Genomic DNA, 14469 nt, shown 5'->3' with positions numbered 1-14469 from the left:
TAAGCCTGTGCATCGCAGCTGCTGAGCCCCTGCTCTAGAGCCCGGAGCCACAATCACTGAGCCCTCAAGCTGCTACTTACCGGAGCCCTCAAATCCTAGAGCCTACACTCCGCACCACAACTAAAGGGGGCCCACTTGCTGCAGCTTCGTGCACAGCAACCAAGTTCTAGTGTAGCCAAAAATAAAATAAATAAATAAAAAATTTAAAATATATATAGTTTACAGTGTAGACATTTCATAGACTTTCCAAATAAACAGGATTGTAGACATTAAAAAAAGAAGGGGGAAAAAAAAAAAAAAAGATGGAGCCAAAAACATAAGGGAAAAATCTTAGGTTGAAAAGCATGAAACTGCTTTTTAATCTACAAATATGGCAATTTCATATGTTTCAACCTATTTATAATAATGTTATTTTATGATTTTTGAGGTATTTTTCTTTTTCTGTTCTAAATATTCACTTTTGTGCTTAATTTTGTATACTTTTTCTTAAAAGGGGCTTTCCCAAATTGTATAAGCTTTAGGCTTCACACACCCAGTTCCAGGGTGGGAATGAAAAGGGATAGGGCCTTGTGTAGGACAGTTTGACAATCTGTGTCAGGAATTTTAGAAAGAGCCATGCCTTTGGCCTAGCCACTCTACTTTTAGGGGTATATTTTCAGAAATAATCAAGTGTGATGTAGGGCAGGGCTTTGAACCTTAGGGGAATGGAGCAGAAACCCAGAGTGAGTCTTGTCAGAATCTCCCTTCCTCATAACTTTTGGGTTTCACCAATAACTCCTTGGCTTAAGACCATTTTGTATGCAATTAAAACAAAGGGCTTGTGGCAGCATAATAGAATTTAGCAAAAAAATTGGAAACCACCCAAATGGAAATGACATAGAATTGGTTAAATAAATTTTGTACATCACTATGTTGAATTAGGTGACCATTAAAAATCATATCTTCTAGAGTATCTGATGACATAGGAAAAAAGCTTACAATTCAATCTTAGGTTGAAAAAATAGGACACAAAATAGATGAAGTTTGTTTTTATGTATATATGTAAGTTTTTTCATAGAGTAGTAAGAAGAACTAGAAGAAAGTAAGCTTTCTTGGATGGTGGAATTATGAATGAATTTTAACTCTTCATACCATTCTGTATTTTCCAAACTTCCTATTATGAGTCTGTGTTATTTTTTATATAATTACTATAAGTGCTTTAATAAAAGAAGTAGGTTTTTAAGGGAAATTTAGAAAAAACTCAAAAGCCAAACGAAAGTAAGATATTTCCCATAGTGAAAATTTTCTTACAATGCATCTTCCAATTTCAATTCAGTTCTCCTGATAAAATGATAACAGGGCAGCACCGCCCCAGCACCTTAATGTTTTCAGGGGGACTTTAGAGAAGCTGAATTTCAGGGAAAAGCATAGACTAGAAATTCAGATACCATGCGGAGATATTTTCAGGCAGGTATGGCTTTTCACATCCCTCACATTAGATTCTGAGTATCAATATCTGCTCTGGGTTTACAGAACAGGTGTTCTGATTTACCTGGGCATGGGGCTAGCTTTTCCTCTGGGTAGAAAAGGGAGCTCTCTGCATGGCCCATCACCCAAATCAGTGTTCTTAACCTCTTAGAGGATATCCAGGGCCTCTGTGCTCAGGACTTTTGTTTTGCCGCTCTGCATTTTATTATATACTTGACTTATTTATGAATAAGTAATTATTTGTACAGTTCAAAATCAAAAACATACAAAAGGGCATAAGAATAAAAAGTCTCCCTTCCATCCCAACCCCTGGCCCCCAGCTCCCCTCCTGGGAGGCAAACTGTGCTGACAGTTCCTAGTGATTCCTTCCAGACATATTTCTATGCTTTTAAATACATGATTGTATTCATACTATGTATCTCTTTTTTTCCACTTAACATTATACAGCAATGTTAAGAAAGTACTGCAAAAAGAGTAAAATGTTTTCTGAACAGTAATAAATATTCTTCCTAAACATTCATAATGACTGCAAATACGCCATGGAGGGGAGATGGGCCATTTGGTTGTCTTACTGCTGGAAAATTTGGATTTTCACCCCATAAGTCCCAGAGGGACATCCAAATGAAACCATCTTCCTGGGTTCAGCCAGCAACTGCATTTGGTTTGGGCCCTGATTAGCCTTTGGCTCTCTGGGGACACAGAACTCTGGGGTCAGGAGGAGGCCCGGGGCCCAACCCAGAGGGACAAGCGGGTGGTCCCTGGCCTTGAGGGGCTGGCTGTGTGGTCCAGGCCAGCAGAGGAGATATATTTAGCTGAGCCAGATGCTGCTGGCTGTGTCATGACCCAGGAGGACTGTGCTATTGGTAAACAAACCACCATGGCCCAGCCCTCCTCTCTCCTCCCTTTCCCCAGTTGCTGGCAGTGCCGTGAGAGGTGGAGGCGGGCCCTCACCAGGGAGACGGCTCACACAGAGGGGCCACCTGCAAGATGCCCAGCAGAATTGTATGGCCTTGTCTCATGGCCCACGTTTGTTTTTTGCATTTCCCCTCCTGCCTTTCTCCACTCACCCTCCCTAACACAGCAAAGTGGGGCAGCCCAGGGAACACCCCCCCTTCTTCCTGTGCCTCCACACCCTTTTCCCTCTGCCCATCAACCTGACTTGTCCTCAGTGCTCTGCTAAGTGAATGGAGTTCATGCATACAGTCATTCAACAAACTTCATTTATCCATTTTTCTGTCCAGCAAATATTTTTTGAAGGCCTGAGATAAGCCAGGCTCAAAGCTTGGCCCTAAGAACACAGCAATGAACAGGGAGGTGCCAGCTCTGGCCCTTGTGGAGCTTATACTCTGGTGAGTAACTAATTAGGTGTTGGTGGAAAATGACAACGTTCAATAATAACCAACATTCACATGTTGTTTTAAAGTGTGTAAGGGTCTCCACCTGATAGCACATCTAATCCCAAGAAGCCGAGAGATATGATTGTCATTCCTGCTTTAAAGACGAAGAAACTGCAGCTCAGAGATGCTAAATAACCTGGCCCAGGTCCCACAGGGTACACAGAGCCCTGGTTCTTGAACTCAGTCCCTCCAACTGCAAGCCCATGTCTTTCCTGTAAAAGAGCAGCCCCTGGAGCTGGATGGGAGTAGGTTTCTCCCGCAGCTCTTCATTTTACATTTGAGGAAATGAAGACCTAGAGAGAAGAAAAGTGCCTGGCCTAAGACACAAGGCTTAAAACAGGACTGGAAACTCTGGACCCCAGCCCAGTTCTCTTCCTCTGCATCTGAACAGCAATTCAATGTCCTGCCCAGGGTATAAGGCCCTGGCAGATCTGGGGTCGAGGATAATCACTGCAGGTCTGTCTCCTCCTATCCCCTGCGCCCCCACTGGCCCACCCGCGTCTGCTGCTTTGTCCCTTTTGTGAAGATAGAGCCCAGAACGGCTTCCCCAGACCCCATCCTCCCCTTGCCAGGGTCTGCTTCTTACTGAGGGCGTGGGCTTTCATTCAGCAAACAAGGAGAGCACCTACTGTGTGCAGGCTCTGGGAAGCCCATCAAGGGCGCACAGTCCACTGGGGAGGCCAAGCAGGAGCACAGTGCCATCAAATGTGCAAGATAAAAAGCACAGATATGAGAGATGCGTGACAGGGCCCCAAAGCCAGGCCATGATGGACAGGTAGAGAAGGTTCAGAGAAGGCTTCCCAGAGAAGTCAATTGAAATCTCAATTGAGCCCTCAGGTCTGCGTGATGAGTTAGCCAGGCCAGAGCCAGCAGGGATGAGGCTTTAATGGAGAGTGGATTACAAAGTGAGAAGGCACCCTGGTCATCGCAGGCGTGTGGCAGGCATGTCAGGTGTGGGTCACGCCTCTCAGGGCAGCAAGCAACCTGTGAGCAGGAAGTGGGTCTCCCTTCCTGCAGAAATCCCCACGAATGAGGGCCTACTCCTGTGGGTGGATGACTCAGGCACCTCACGTGAGCAGCTTTCGCACCATGGACTCTGCATCCTCCCAGCCAGAGCCACCCTCCTGACCTGGCATGGGCATGACAGCCTGCCTGGCAGGAGTCTGACCATGGCGGTGGGGGAGGAGACACAGGTGGGTACAAGACTACTGTCCCCTCCTCCCCCAGTCACCAACACCCTCAGGTTGTTCAGGAGGGCCCAGCTCCCCCTCCTGTGGGGAAGGGAGCCCTAGCCCAGGAGACAAGGACAAACAGCCCTCCAGCTTGGTGCCCCGAGCAGAGAGGACTAGCAAGGGCTCGGACCCTGCCTTTGACCGGCCTGCAGAGGGCGGCCCTTCCCCTGGTGTGTGTTTAGGGCCCGACCTCTCTCTGACTGACTGAAGGGGAGAAAGGGGCGGCCCGGGGTAGGTCAGTGCCGCCCCAGTCAGGCACACGCCGGTCCGCCCTGGCCCCAGCAGCTCCCTGTCCCACACTCCTGGGCCGTGCTCAGAAACATTCACTTTGAATGCTGGCCCTAGGAGGCAGCTTGGCCGTCGTCTCCCTTGGCCATGACTGTGGTGTTCACAGGGCCTTTCCCTCCAAGGCGAAGCATGACACTGCACTCAGAAGGGGTGTCTCATTAAACCCCACTCCCCATAGGTCCCCTGAGTTTCTGTGGGGCCCAGAGCTGTGCTACGTGCGGAGTGACATTCAGCTCCCACCCTGGGGAAGGGGGATGGACGGGGCCTAGTGGGGACATCTCTGGAAGCAGATCACGTCCCTGTGGGTAGGGTCCTGGGCACGAGGTGGGGCCCCAGCCAGCCCCAGCCCAGGTCAATAGCAGGCACGATGCTGGCACTGAGTTCCAAAGGCTGTGAGAAGGTTGGGCACAGTGTTGCATGGGCAAAGTAGTAGAAGCAAAGGCATGGTGACCAGAAATAGCATGGGGTGGGAGGAGACAGCAAGCAGGAGCAGGATGGAGGGGCTGGGGGTGGGGATGTTTACCTCGAGGGACACAACGCGCTATGGGAATTTGTCGTGGGCAGAGTGGTGGTCAGAGTTACATTTGAAATCATGTAGAAGATGAATATCCAGGAGGGCACCGAACTGGGGACACAGATCAGTTTGGAGGGCTTGACAGTCGTCTGGGGAAAGAGGCAAGTGTTAGGGCAGGGGTGGGAGGGCTGGGAGGGCGGGACAGGGCACCCTTAGGTCGGGGAGGACAGCAGCAGGTCTGAGAAAGGAGACCGGGCCCATGTTTAAGGGTGACAGAGGTGGGTGCTCACTCTGGGGCTCTACCTTCCTGGAGGGGGTGGTAGTGGAGGGAAGGGTCTACCCTGAGGAGTGTTTGCAGGGCAGGGACCCTGATCAAGTGGGAGGTGTGGGCGCCCCCAGTGCCCTCTCCTTCCTGGAGGGGCAGGGCTGATGACGGGGGAGAGTGCCTGGTGGCTGCGCCTTCAGGGTGTGTCTGCTCTCCCTCATGCCCACGGAATGCCCGGGTGACCCTGAACCAGGAAGCACAGGCCTGGCAGGACTCTCCAAGGTCACCTGGAAAGGGCAGAGAAGAGTGGTGCCCTCGCGCCCCTGGGCCGGGGCCAGGGATCCAGGGATAGGGCAAGGAGGGCAGGACAGGACGGGGGCGGTCAGGGGCTTCGGTCAGCTGCCTCTGACAGGCACCAAATAAAGCAGCCCTGCTCAAGGACATCCCTGGAGGGCCAGGGGTTAAGGCTGGGTGCTTCCATTGCAGGGAACGTGGGCTCAGGCCCTGGGGGGGAATTAAGATCCTGCATGGCTGAAAAATAGAACTAAACAAACGGAAAAAAAAAAAAAAAAACCACAACAACAGCAAAAAACTGCTGGGTCCCAGTTCCCACAGCCACCATGCAATTTAAACTACCCAAACCCGGATGTTCCTGAGAGTGAAAGTAATAACTACCTCAGGACAACAGGAGCAAACTAGGCTTGTTGACTGTCTACCGGGCACTGTGGGGTGTGTGGTCATCCCAGAGCAGGGGCAGGAGGCTGGCGTTCGTGCGCCCACCCAGGCCCACAGTGACCTGTCCCCACAACCTGGCCCCAGAGCACCCTGACCCTCCTCAGACCCGGGCCTGGGGAAAGACAAGGTGTTCCCCATTCGAGGTCCAGCTCCTTTTGCGTCTCTGCCATCACTGTCTTCAGAGAAACGACAGCCCTAAGAGGAACAATCTCCCTCCTGGGACCCAGTGTGGGGGCCACCTGGAGCACCCCCAGAGCCTGTCAGCCCTAGAAAGGTGCCTGTAGGCGGGAGTCGTGTTTGCTCACGTGCCCTTGTATCGCGCAGCAAAACCCTGGGATCCCCTCCTGCGTATCCCCCGTTTCAACTGGCTGCCAGGAGGTGTCCCCACATTCCCTGCTCCTGGTTTTAACTCAGCCCTCCCCAGCCCCTGCCCGCCTCATGGCCTTCCCCTGCCACAGCACAAGCCTCCTTAAGCCCAGACCCGAACACAACACTTGGTCTGCTTGACAAGCAGACAAAACAAAAAGAACAAAAACAAACAAAGACCCTTCTGTGGGAGGAAAAACAAAAACATCACCACAGAACTCTACTTCCCTGCAAGATAAAGTCTAACACTTGCTCTAAGGACTGACTCCAAGGTAGCTTGCCACCTTGTCCCCAACACCCGCAGGCTTCCTCCTCGCTGTCCCTCCCTCATTTGCTGACGCCATCCCCACAAACCTGGAGTGCGCCTCCTCTCCGTGGATTCCAGCAGCTTCCTTAAGGCCATCCCTCACCCGGCTGCCTCTGCCCCATTCCCTGAGCTTGGAGTTGCCCCAGGCTAGGTGTGAGAGAGACTCTGCTAGTCCGTCTCCCCCGCAGCTGGAGGTCCAGGGCCCCTCAGCCTGCTGTAGACACAATAAACTTCGAGTAAATTGACTGATCCTTCCTACTCATCCCCTGTTCTCCAGAAGGATGCCCTTGAGGGATGATGGACAAAATGATGATTTCTCTGTGTGTGTATTCAGTCGCTCAGTCGTGTTGGACTCTTTGAGACCCTATGGGACTCTGCGGTGCTATGGACTGTAGCCTGCCAGGCTCCTCTGTCCATGGAATTTTCCAGGCAAGAATACTGGAGTGGGTTGCCATTTCCTTCTCCAGGGGATTTTCCCAACTCAGGGATGGAATCGATGTCTCCTATGTCTCCTGCACTGCAGGCATATTCTTTACCGCTGAGCCATAATTTCCGAGATCCCTGCTAACTCCTGAATCCCAGAATGCCAGTGGTCTATGGTTGGGCACCCATCCTGCTTAAATCCCTTCAACTAAAAAAGAAAATAAAAAGATAAATGAATAAAAATGGCTCAGGGACTCCTGGGAGTTCTCAAACCCCTCTCAGGAGGTCTGTGAGGTCAAAACGATTTTTATAACACTACTGAGAGGTTATTAGCCTTTCACTCTAATTTTCTCACAAGGGTACAGGAGAGTTTTCAACAGCTATATGTGAATTTGGATGAGAATTCAGCTGCTTCCATTAAAAAAGTAGAATCATTTTTCCCTAAAATGTTAACATATAATGGGTTTTTCTTATTTGATAAAATATGTTTTACACTTCTCAATTCCTAATACACTAAATGTTGTCAATTGCTATATCAACAGAAGCTCTTGGGGTCCTCGGACTTCCATGCCTTCTCCATACTCTCGGTCACCCCTCAGCTTCTCTCTTCTCTCAACAGTCAACTTTTTGCAGAGCTGTCTACTTCCCTCCCACTAGCTTCTCAGCCACACCCTGTGGTTCCCCACCACTGACACCACTGAGGACCCCCTGGCATTTCATCCAGTGGACATTCCTCTGGTCTCATTTCCCTTGACATCCCAGCAGTGTGACCCTGGCTCTCAGAAAACCACGCTCTCCTGGTTCTCCTCCTGCCTCTCCAGCTGCTCGTTCCCAACCCTTTTTGCTTTGCTCACCCTACCAGGGCCGGAGGCCTCAGGGTTGGCTTGGGGCTTGTTCTCTTTTCTCTTTGCTTCAAGCACTGTCTTGATAGGTGGAGCTCCTAAATCTCTACCCATGTGACTTTCCTGAGTCCCAACCCCACATATCCAGCTGCCAGGGATGCCATGTGCATGCCACTGCCCCACAGGCACCCCCAAGGCAAACATCGGGCAGATCTCCACCCCCACCCTTTCCAACGCTGCCACTGCACGGAGAACCCTGGCCCTCTACTCTCTCATCAGCCAGCCACATGCAATCCCGCTGACCTCACTATCCAAATGGCTCTCGAATCTACCCTCCTGTCTTTTCCCACCGTACCCCACAGCTCCAGCCACCTCCCCTCTCACTGGCCTTTGACCTTCCTCCTCCAGTCTGACACAGCAGCCAGTGTTCCTTTTTTAGTAGCCTCTTCCCCACTCAGAATCCACAGGGGGCCCCCACTAACCCAGGAGGAATTCCACCTCCACAGCACAGCTCACCAGAGCAGCCAGTGAAATGAGGTCTTGCCACCCATCCTGCCCCATGCCCTCTTCCCCACCACACTGTCCCAGCAGGGCTGATCTTGCACCCCTCTGGTACAAGCTGTTCCTGCCTCTGTTTGCTAGAGTCACCTTCTCAAGCTCATAATTTCTCCAGAAAGCCTTCCCTGACCTCCTCTCGACCTCAGGGTCAAGAGCCCTTTCTACACTGAGTGCCCTGTTCCCATCATGACACATTTCAGGCTGAATGGTCACCATTCAGAGGTCTTTGAGGAGCAGGATTTCTTCTCTGTTGTATCTCCAGTGTCTAAATTGGTGCGTAGCATGTAGCAGCACCTTAATAAATACTTGATGAATGACTGACTTGAACTATGTGAGACCACGTGCAGCAGGCAAGTGACCTTCCCCACCCTTGCTGCTAAGTCGCTTCAGTCATGTCAACTTTGTGTGATCCCATGGATGGCAGCACACCAGGCCCCCCCATCCCTGGGATTCTCCAGGCAAGAACACTGGAGTGGGTTGCCATTTCCTTCTCCAATGCATGAAAGTGAAAAGTGAAAGTGAAGACGCTCAGTCGTGTCTGACTCTTAGCGACCCAATGGACTGCAGCCCACCAGCCTCCTCCGTCCATGGAACTGTCCAGGCAAGAGTACTGGAGTGGGTTGCCATTGCCTTCTCCACACCCTTACACTCATTCATATAGAGCAGGGTCTGATGTGAGTACCAGGATTGGCTGTCTGGCCCTGCCCTGCCACGGAAGGCAGCTGCCCAGGGTTCCCTGCCTCCCGTCACCTCCTCCTGTTGTGCTGTCCTGACCAAGCTCCCAGAAGAACTTGGCTGGACTCCTTTTCCCATCAATGGCCAAGACATGAGGCTGCCAAGACATGGGCACCCTTCCCAGGCACAACGGCTGCCCAGCTTGGTCGGAGCTGACCCTGCTGAGGACACCAAGACCAAACCAGGGCACCAGCTGTAACAAGAGTGGCGGCAACACCCACCACACAGCACCCCAGGGTAAACAGAGGCTCAGAGGTGGCTTTTCTGGAGGCCACTGAGCAAGTGAGGGAGAGGCTGGGTTACAGCCAGGTGCTTCTGCTGCAAAAGCCTTATCTGGCCCCTGCACCCATTCCACAGGTCCAGGAGTAAAGGGTCAATCCACTGAGGGGCCATTTCCAGTTGAGGAGCCCAGGGCCAGGCTGAGATCTTGGGGTCTGGGACTTGCATGGGGCGGCGGGGAGGGCTGGGGGAGGGAAGAGTAGCCAGAGGCAGGCAGATGTTTGCGAACAAACAGCAGACCAGGGGTGCCCAGCCACCCCTCCCTTTTGGATTTGAGTCCTGGCAGGTAGGTCAGGGTGACAGGGAAGGCACAGCCCACACCAAGGCCCAGGAGGCAAGAACGAATTCCTGAACCTCAGAAGTCAAAGGGCCAGCGGGTCCTCCAGGCCTGCACTGGCAGCACTGTCTCACAAGTTGTCATCACCTTGCCCTTGAAGCCCTTTGAACCCACATGGCTCCTTCATCAGGAAGCCCGAGGTCTAGCCTCCCTGTCAAGAAGAGGCAGCAGCTGACCCTGCAACTGGAGGAAAACCTGATGTGAACTCCACACCTATCCACCTCTTCAGAGCAGCTGGGGGGAGATGCAGGCTACCAGGCCACTGGCAAGGACTACTCGCAGGGCTGCCAAGTGGAGCAGCCCAGGCAGAATCTGCATACCTTGGGGGGCATTCTTCATGTGCACTAAGAACCCTGCAGTCCTGCCTGCTCAGCAGTCCCTCTCTGGGAGAGCCACGGGGGATGAAGAGGGAGCCCTTCCCCCTCTAATGAGTCTTTCGGGGCCACACTCCCTCACTCATCCCAAACCCCCATCTGAAGAAAGAACCATATTCCAGCACAGCACAGATAATGAGGTCAGTTTATGGATTACAGTATGGGACAGATTAGGAAGGGGCCAGGGCCTACCTACAGTGAGAAGCTTCCCAGGAATAGACCGACAGACAGAAGTAGCCCAGACAGACAAGACAGAGGACCAGGGAAACAAAGCCAAATGGGGAAGAGGCCTTGGCTCAGCCTCAGCAGCTGTGAGGCTGCAGGGCCTCAGATCCTATAGGGCTCCCTCTCCTCACTCCCTTCTACACCCTCACCAGCAGGCTGGGACCCTTGGCAGGTGGTGTTTCTGGGGCTGGGAAATGGTTGGTCTGGAGGGGGCGGGCAGACAGTCAGGGCTCTTGGAGGCTCCCTGGGAAGATGGAGGCCTGGGTAGCATGGAGACAGTAGCAGCACTGGGGGGATTCCAGCCAGGCACCAGGCACCTGGGGTGGGGCACTGCTCAGCAGTTCCCCTAAATCTAGGGCAGGCCCCCCACCCTGCCCACCACACCAACATGGTGCAATAAATAAAGTTTCAAGTAGTAAATCGGTGTCAAGCAGGAGATCTAGGGGCTGGTGGACAGGCAGGGGCTTAAGAGAGGCCCCTGTCGGCCCACCGAGTCCTCTCAGTGAGCTCCAGCTGTATCAAGTCTGTCTGTGTGCATTGGAGTGGGGACCTGGCCCCCATGTCCATGTAGGCACTCCCTGCAGGGGCTCAGCCCCTCAGACCAGTGCCAAAGCCTGCTCAGTGGGACAGAAGCAGGGCAGCATAGTGCCTACAGCGTCCACGATGGCGGCCAGGTGCTCGTCCTGAGCCTGGGGCCCACAGAGCTGCATGAAGTCCGCCAGGCGCAGCAAGTACTCAAGGTTGTGCCCGGAGAAGCCTCTGCAGGCCAAGATCTGTGTAGCAATGGCCTCCTCGGGGGCAGGACCCAGGTAGCCAGGGTTCTGCGGAGTGGCCACGTAGGCCAATGCCTTGAGTGGTTGGTCAGGGGCATCTTGAGGGTAGAAGGTGACCTCCTTGGTATCGTAGCCGCCGAGCACCGCCTCCCGCACGTTCAGGTACTTCAGGGCCTCGCTCACCTGCTCTCCTTGCACCTGGTATGCCACACCCCAAGTGCAGCCCTGGGAGAAAATATGGGTACCGGAGTCAGTCACGAAGTTCCTTCTGATCCCATCCAGGACTGTACTCGATAAGGGAAGTGGGCAGACTGCTGATGAGCCCTCTACTATCAATATAGCAAACCCTCACCCTCCCTTAACTAGGGTTGAGAAGGTGGACTAGCCCCAGGGAGAACAAAAATTCAGCTCAGAGTTTGGTCTGAGAAACAGTGGCCATCACCTGTAAGCTTGTTAGGAATGCGTTTCAGGCCACTCTAAATCTTATATTAAAATCTATGTTTTAAAAAGATCCTCAGGTGATTCTTGTGAGAAGCACTTATCAAGACTCAACCTTCCTCTCAATCAGAGGGGTATCTATCTAATCTAGCCTGAGGCCAAGGGTCCATGAGCTCTGCCTGTCTGCACCCCTCCATGCTGGATCTCTTTCTTGACTCTGGCACTTACCTCATGATCTTCAAGGAGGGTCACCACACGACCAGGCTAGGGAGGGAAGAGAGATTTTGAAAAAGAAAACAAGTTAGAAATGAGTTCAGCCATCACTGGTAGAGAAAACCCTTAGTAACCCTTCTATCCCAGGCCTCAAATAGCCCCACTCTTGGCGGGCGGGGTGGGGGGCGGAGGAGTGGAGGGAGTGATGTATGTATGTAAGAGTAGACATATGGCAGTGGCCCAGATTGGTCATCAGAAATATTCATCAACACGGTGATCCACAGGATCAGGCTCTAGCCATCACACAATGACCCACTAGGTACACAAATTTAAGTCACAACGCCCTGAAAGGTTCTCCCATTTCCCCCATCTGGACGGAGTCACTGTCAGCCCAGATAGGCCCGGATACTCCAGGGCACCAGCGCAGCGCCCACTATCCTGCCCCAACCCCCGTCATTCACCCGGGCAGGGTCGATGCTCACCATCTTGTCACTGCCACGATGGAAGGTGTCTCCCTGCCAGAAGCGGCGGCTGTAGCCGCGCACGAAGCCCACACGGCTGTCACTGTAGGCGAAGTCGGGCCTCCACACCAGGGAGCCGTACCCAAAAATCCACAACGTTTGGGGGTCGTCGTCTTCGGAGAGGGGTTGTGAGGAGGGCGGAGAGGCGGGAGGGGAGTTCTGGGCTGCAGGCTCCTGCTTCATGGTGCCGGGCACAGGGACGGGCCCGGGCGGCCTCCGGGGCTGGTCTCCGGCGCGGGCAAGGAAGGACCGACCGACGCGCACACCTGGCCTGGCTCCGCCTGGTCGCTCCAGCTGCGCGGCCCCGTCAGAGGCGCTCTTTAAACCCTCCAGCCGGGAAGCCCTACCCCTCGCAGCCAGCTTTCGCGTTTATTGGGGCGGGGCAAATTCCCTTTTGGCCAATCACCTTCGGATTTTCCTGTTCAGTTAACCGCGCCGCCCTCTGAGTGGGTAACTACGTGACCAGCCCAGGGCCCAGCGCGTCCGCTGATTGGTTCGACTCCACCTCTGTAGCAAACCTGGCAGGAGTGATGCAACGGCGGAGGAGGTTTTCCCAGATCAAGCATGCAGCAAGGGCGCTTCAGATTGCGTCAGGGGCCGGCAGTGGGCACGGACGCGGGCACTGGTTGTCTCCCCGGCAGCCCCTTTATGCCTTGGTCCCTTCAAGAACCATGATGGGCGGGTCTCCGGAGGATGCCTCTCAAGCACTCCTGCCAGTGCACCTGGCCGAGTCACTGCCACCCCAGGCAGCACGGATTCATTACCAGGGTCAGTGCAGGACACGTCCAGAACGAGAGCTCTGGGCGGTGTAGACGCGCATCTCTGGTGCCTCGCCTGGGAGCACGTACTCTGGAGAAGCTATCGGAGGCACCTCCGCATTCCGCATAAGTGCCTCATGCTATTGGCGCGCGTGAGCAAATGGAGAAACTGAGTCACGAGGCTGCCAAGGGGTTCTGCAGAAGCTTCGAGACTGAGTCAGACCAGGCGGCCAGGGCTTGCGGGCAGCACGTGGGGGCTATGCCTCAGGCCAGATGTGAGACGCTCCAAGCCCAAAATAAGGTCTGGGAAAAGCCGGTCAGAGCGCTTGCAACAGCAGTCTAGTGGTGGTGGCCAGACCTGCGGAGAGAAGCCATAAAGCCAGCAAAGCCAGACCAATCTTGCCCCAAGGCAATGGGTTTAGTTTTGTTCGGACAGGAGATTTTGGCAACAACGGTGGGGTTAATCGTAGGCATGGAGGTTCTGGAAGTGGAAGGCAAGGAGGGCCCAGGTGAGGTCCCCAGAGGACCGTAAGCAGCTACCAGCCTTCGCCCTTGGCTACTGTCTTCACGACCCAGGGATTGTCTTCAGGCCGCCTGGAGTTGACCCCCTAAGCAGCGGCCAGGGTCAAAGGCAAACAGAGGCAGCAGAAGGCCTGCACTTGGCAGAACTGCTCCAAAGGACTGCTGCCGAGGTCGGGGAACTGCTGATGAGGGGCAGGGTGAGTCCTCCGGCAGGGAAAGGGGGCAAAGCAATTAGACGGTTAAACTAAAAATGATCTGCTCACCGAAGGTGCCTAAGATAAAATCTCCGGTAGGAATGCACTGTGGTGTGTATAGTATGAAGCTAGATCTTTAAAAACAAAATAAGTTATACATTAATATTAGTAAAAGAAATAATATGGAATAATATATTTAAACTGTTAGCGGAGACTGTCACCAGAGGAGGATTTTCATATTAACCATTCGTCTGTATTTTTCTGGAAAAGTAATTCATGTTCCTCGAAGAAAATCCAAACTTTTCCGTAAATATTTACATTTGTTTCTGGTTCTTCCTTCCTCCTTCCCTCCATTTGCCATGTGCACCCTCCCCTCTTCTCTTCTCCTCTCTATCCTGTCCTCTTTGGTCCATATGAGCACCTCGTTTGCTGCTCAGGGAAAATATCCCCCCTCCATCTATCTCCTTTGGTAGTTGGGTGGAAGGTGAAAATCTGATACTAATACATTGCTGAAAGTATCTAAATTGATACAGACAACCCTTTGAAAGCAGCTTCATGATACAAATCAAGAATCATAAAATAGCCTGCCCTTTGACCCATTACTTCAACTCCAGGAAATTATTAAAAATATGTGGAAAGCCATATTCCTCAAGGTTTTTCAGTGCATTGTTCCTTATTATAGCAAAAGCAAAAGAAGTAAAGCTAC

At 52.7% G+C, this 14469-nt stretch overlaps 1 protein-coding gene across 1 annotated transcript; it reads right to left on the bottom strand.

Annotated features, from left to right (window-relative positions):
- Window positions 1–10250: 10250 nt before the first annotated feature.
- CHAC1 (ChaC glutathione specific gamma-glutamylcyclotransferase 1) lies at window positions 10251–12617 on the bottom strand. Its single transcript, XM_061430812.1, has 3 exons — window positions 12251–12617; window positions 11784–11819; window positions 10251–11342 (listed from the first exon to the last, which is right to left on the bottom strand). Exons 1-3 carry the CDS (start codon window positions 12470–12472, stop codon window positions 10941–10943), a joined length of 660 nt encoding a protein of 219 aa, XP_061286796.1. The 5' UTR covers window positions 12473–12617; the 3' UTR covers window positions 10251–10940.
- Window positions 12618–14469: the final 1852 nt, after the last annotated feature.

This window comes from Bos javanicus, chromosome 10 (genome assembly GCF_032452875.1).
Source record: "Bos javanicus breed banteng chromosome 10, ARS-OSU_banteng_1.0, whole genome shotgun sequence".
Lineage (NCBI taxonomy): Eukaryota > Metazoa > Chordata > Mammalia > Artiodactyla > Bovidae > Bos > Bos javanicus.
This window is presented reverse-complemented; position numbering and strand designations above follow the sequence as displayed.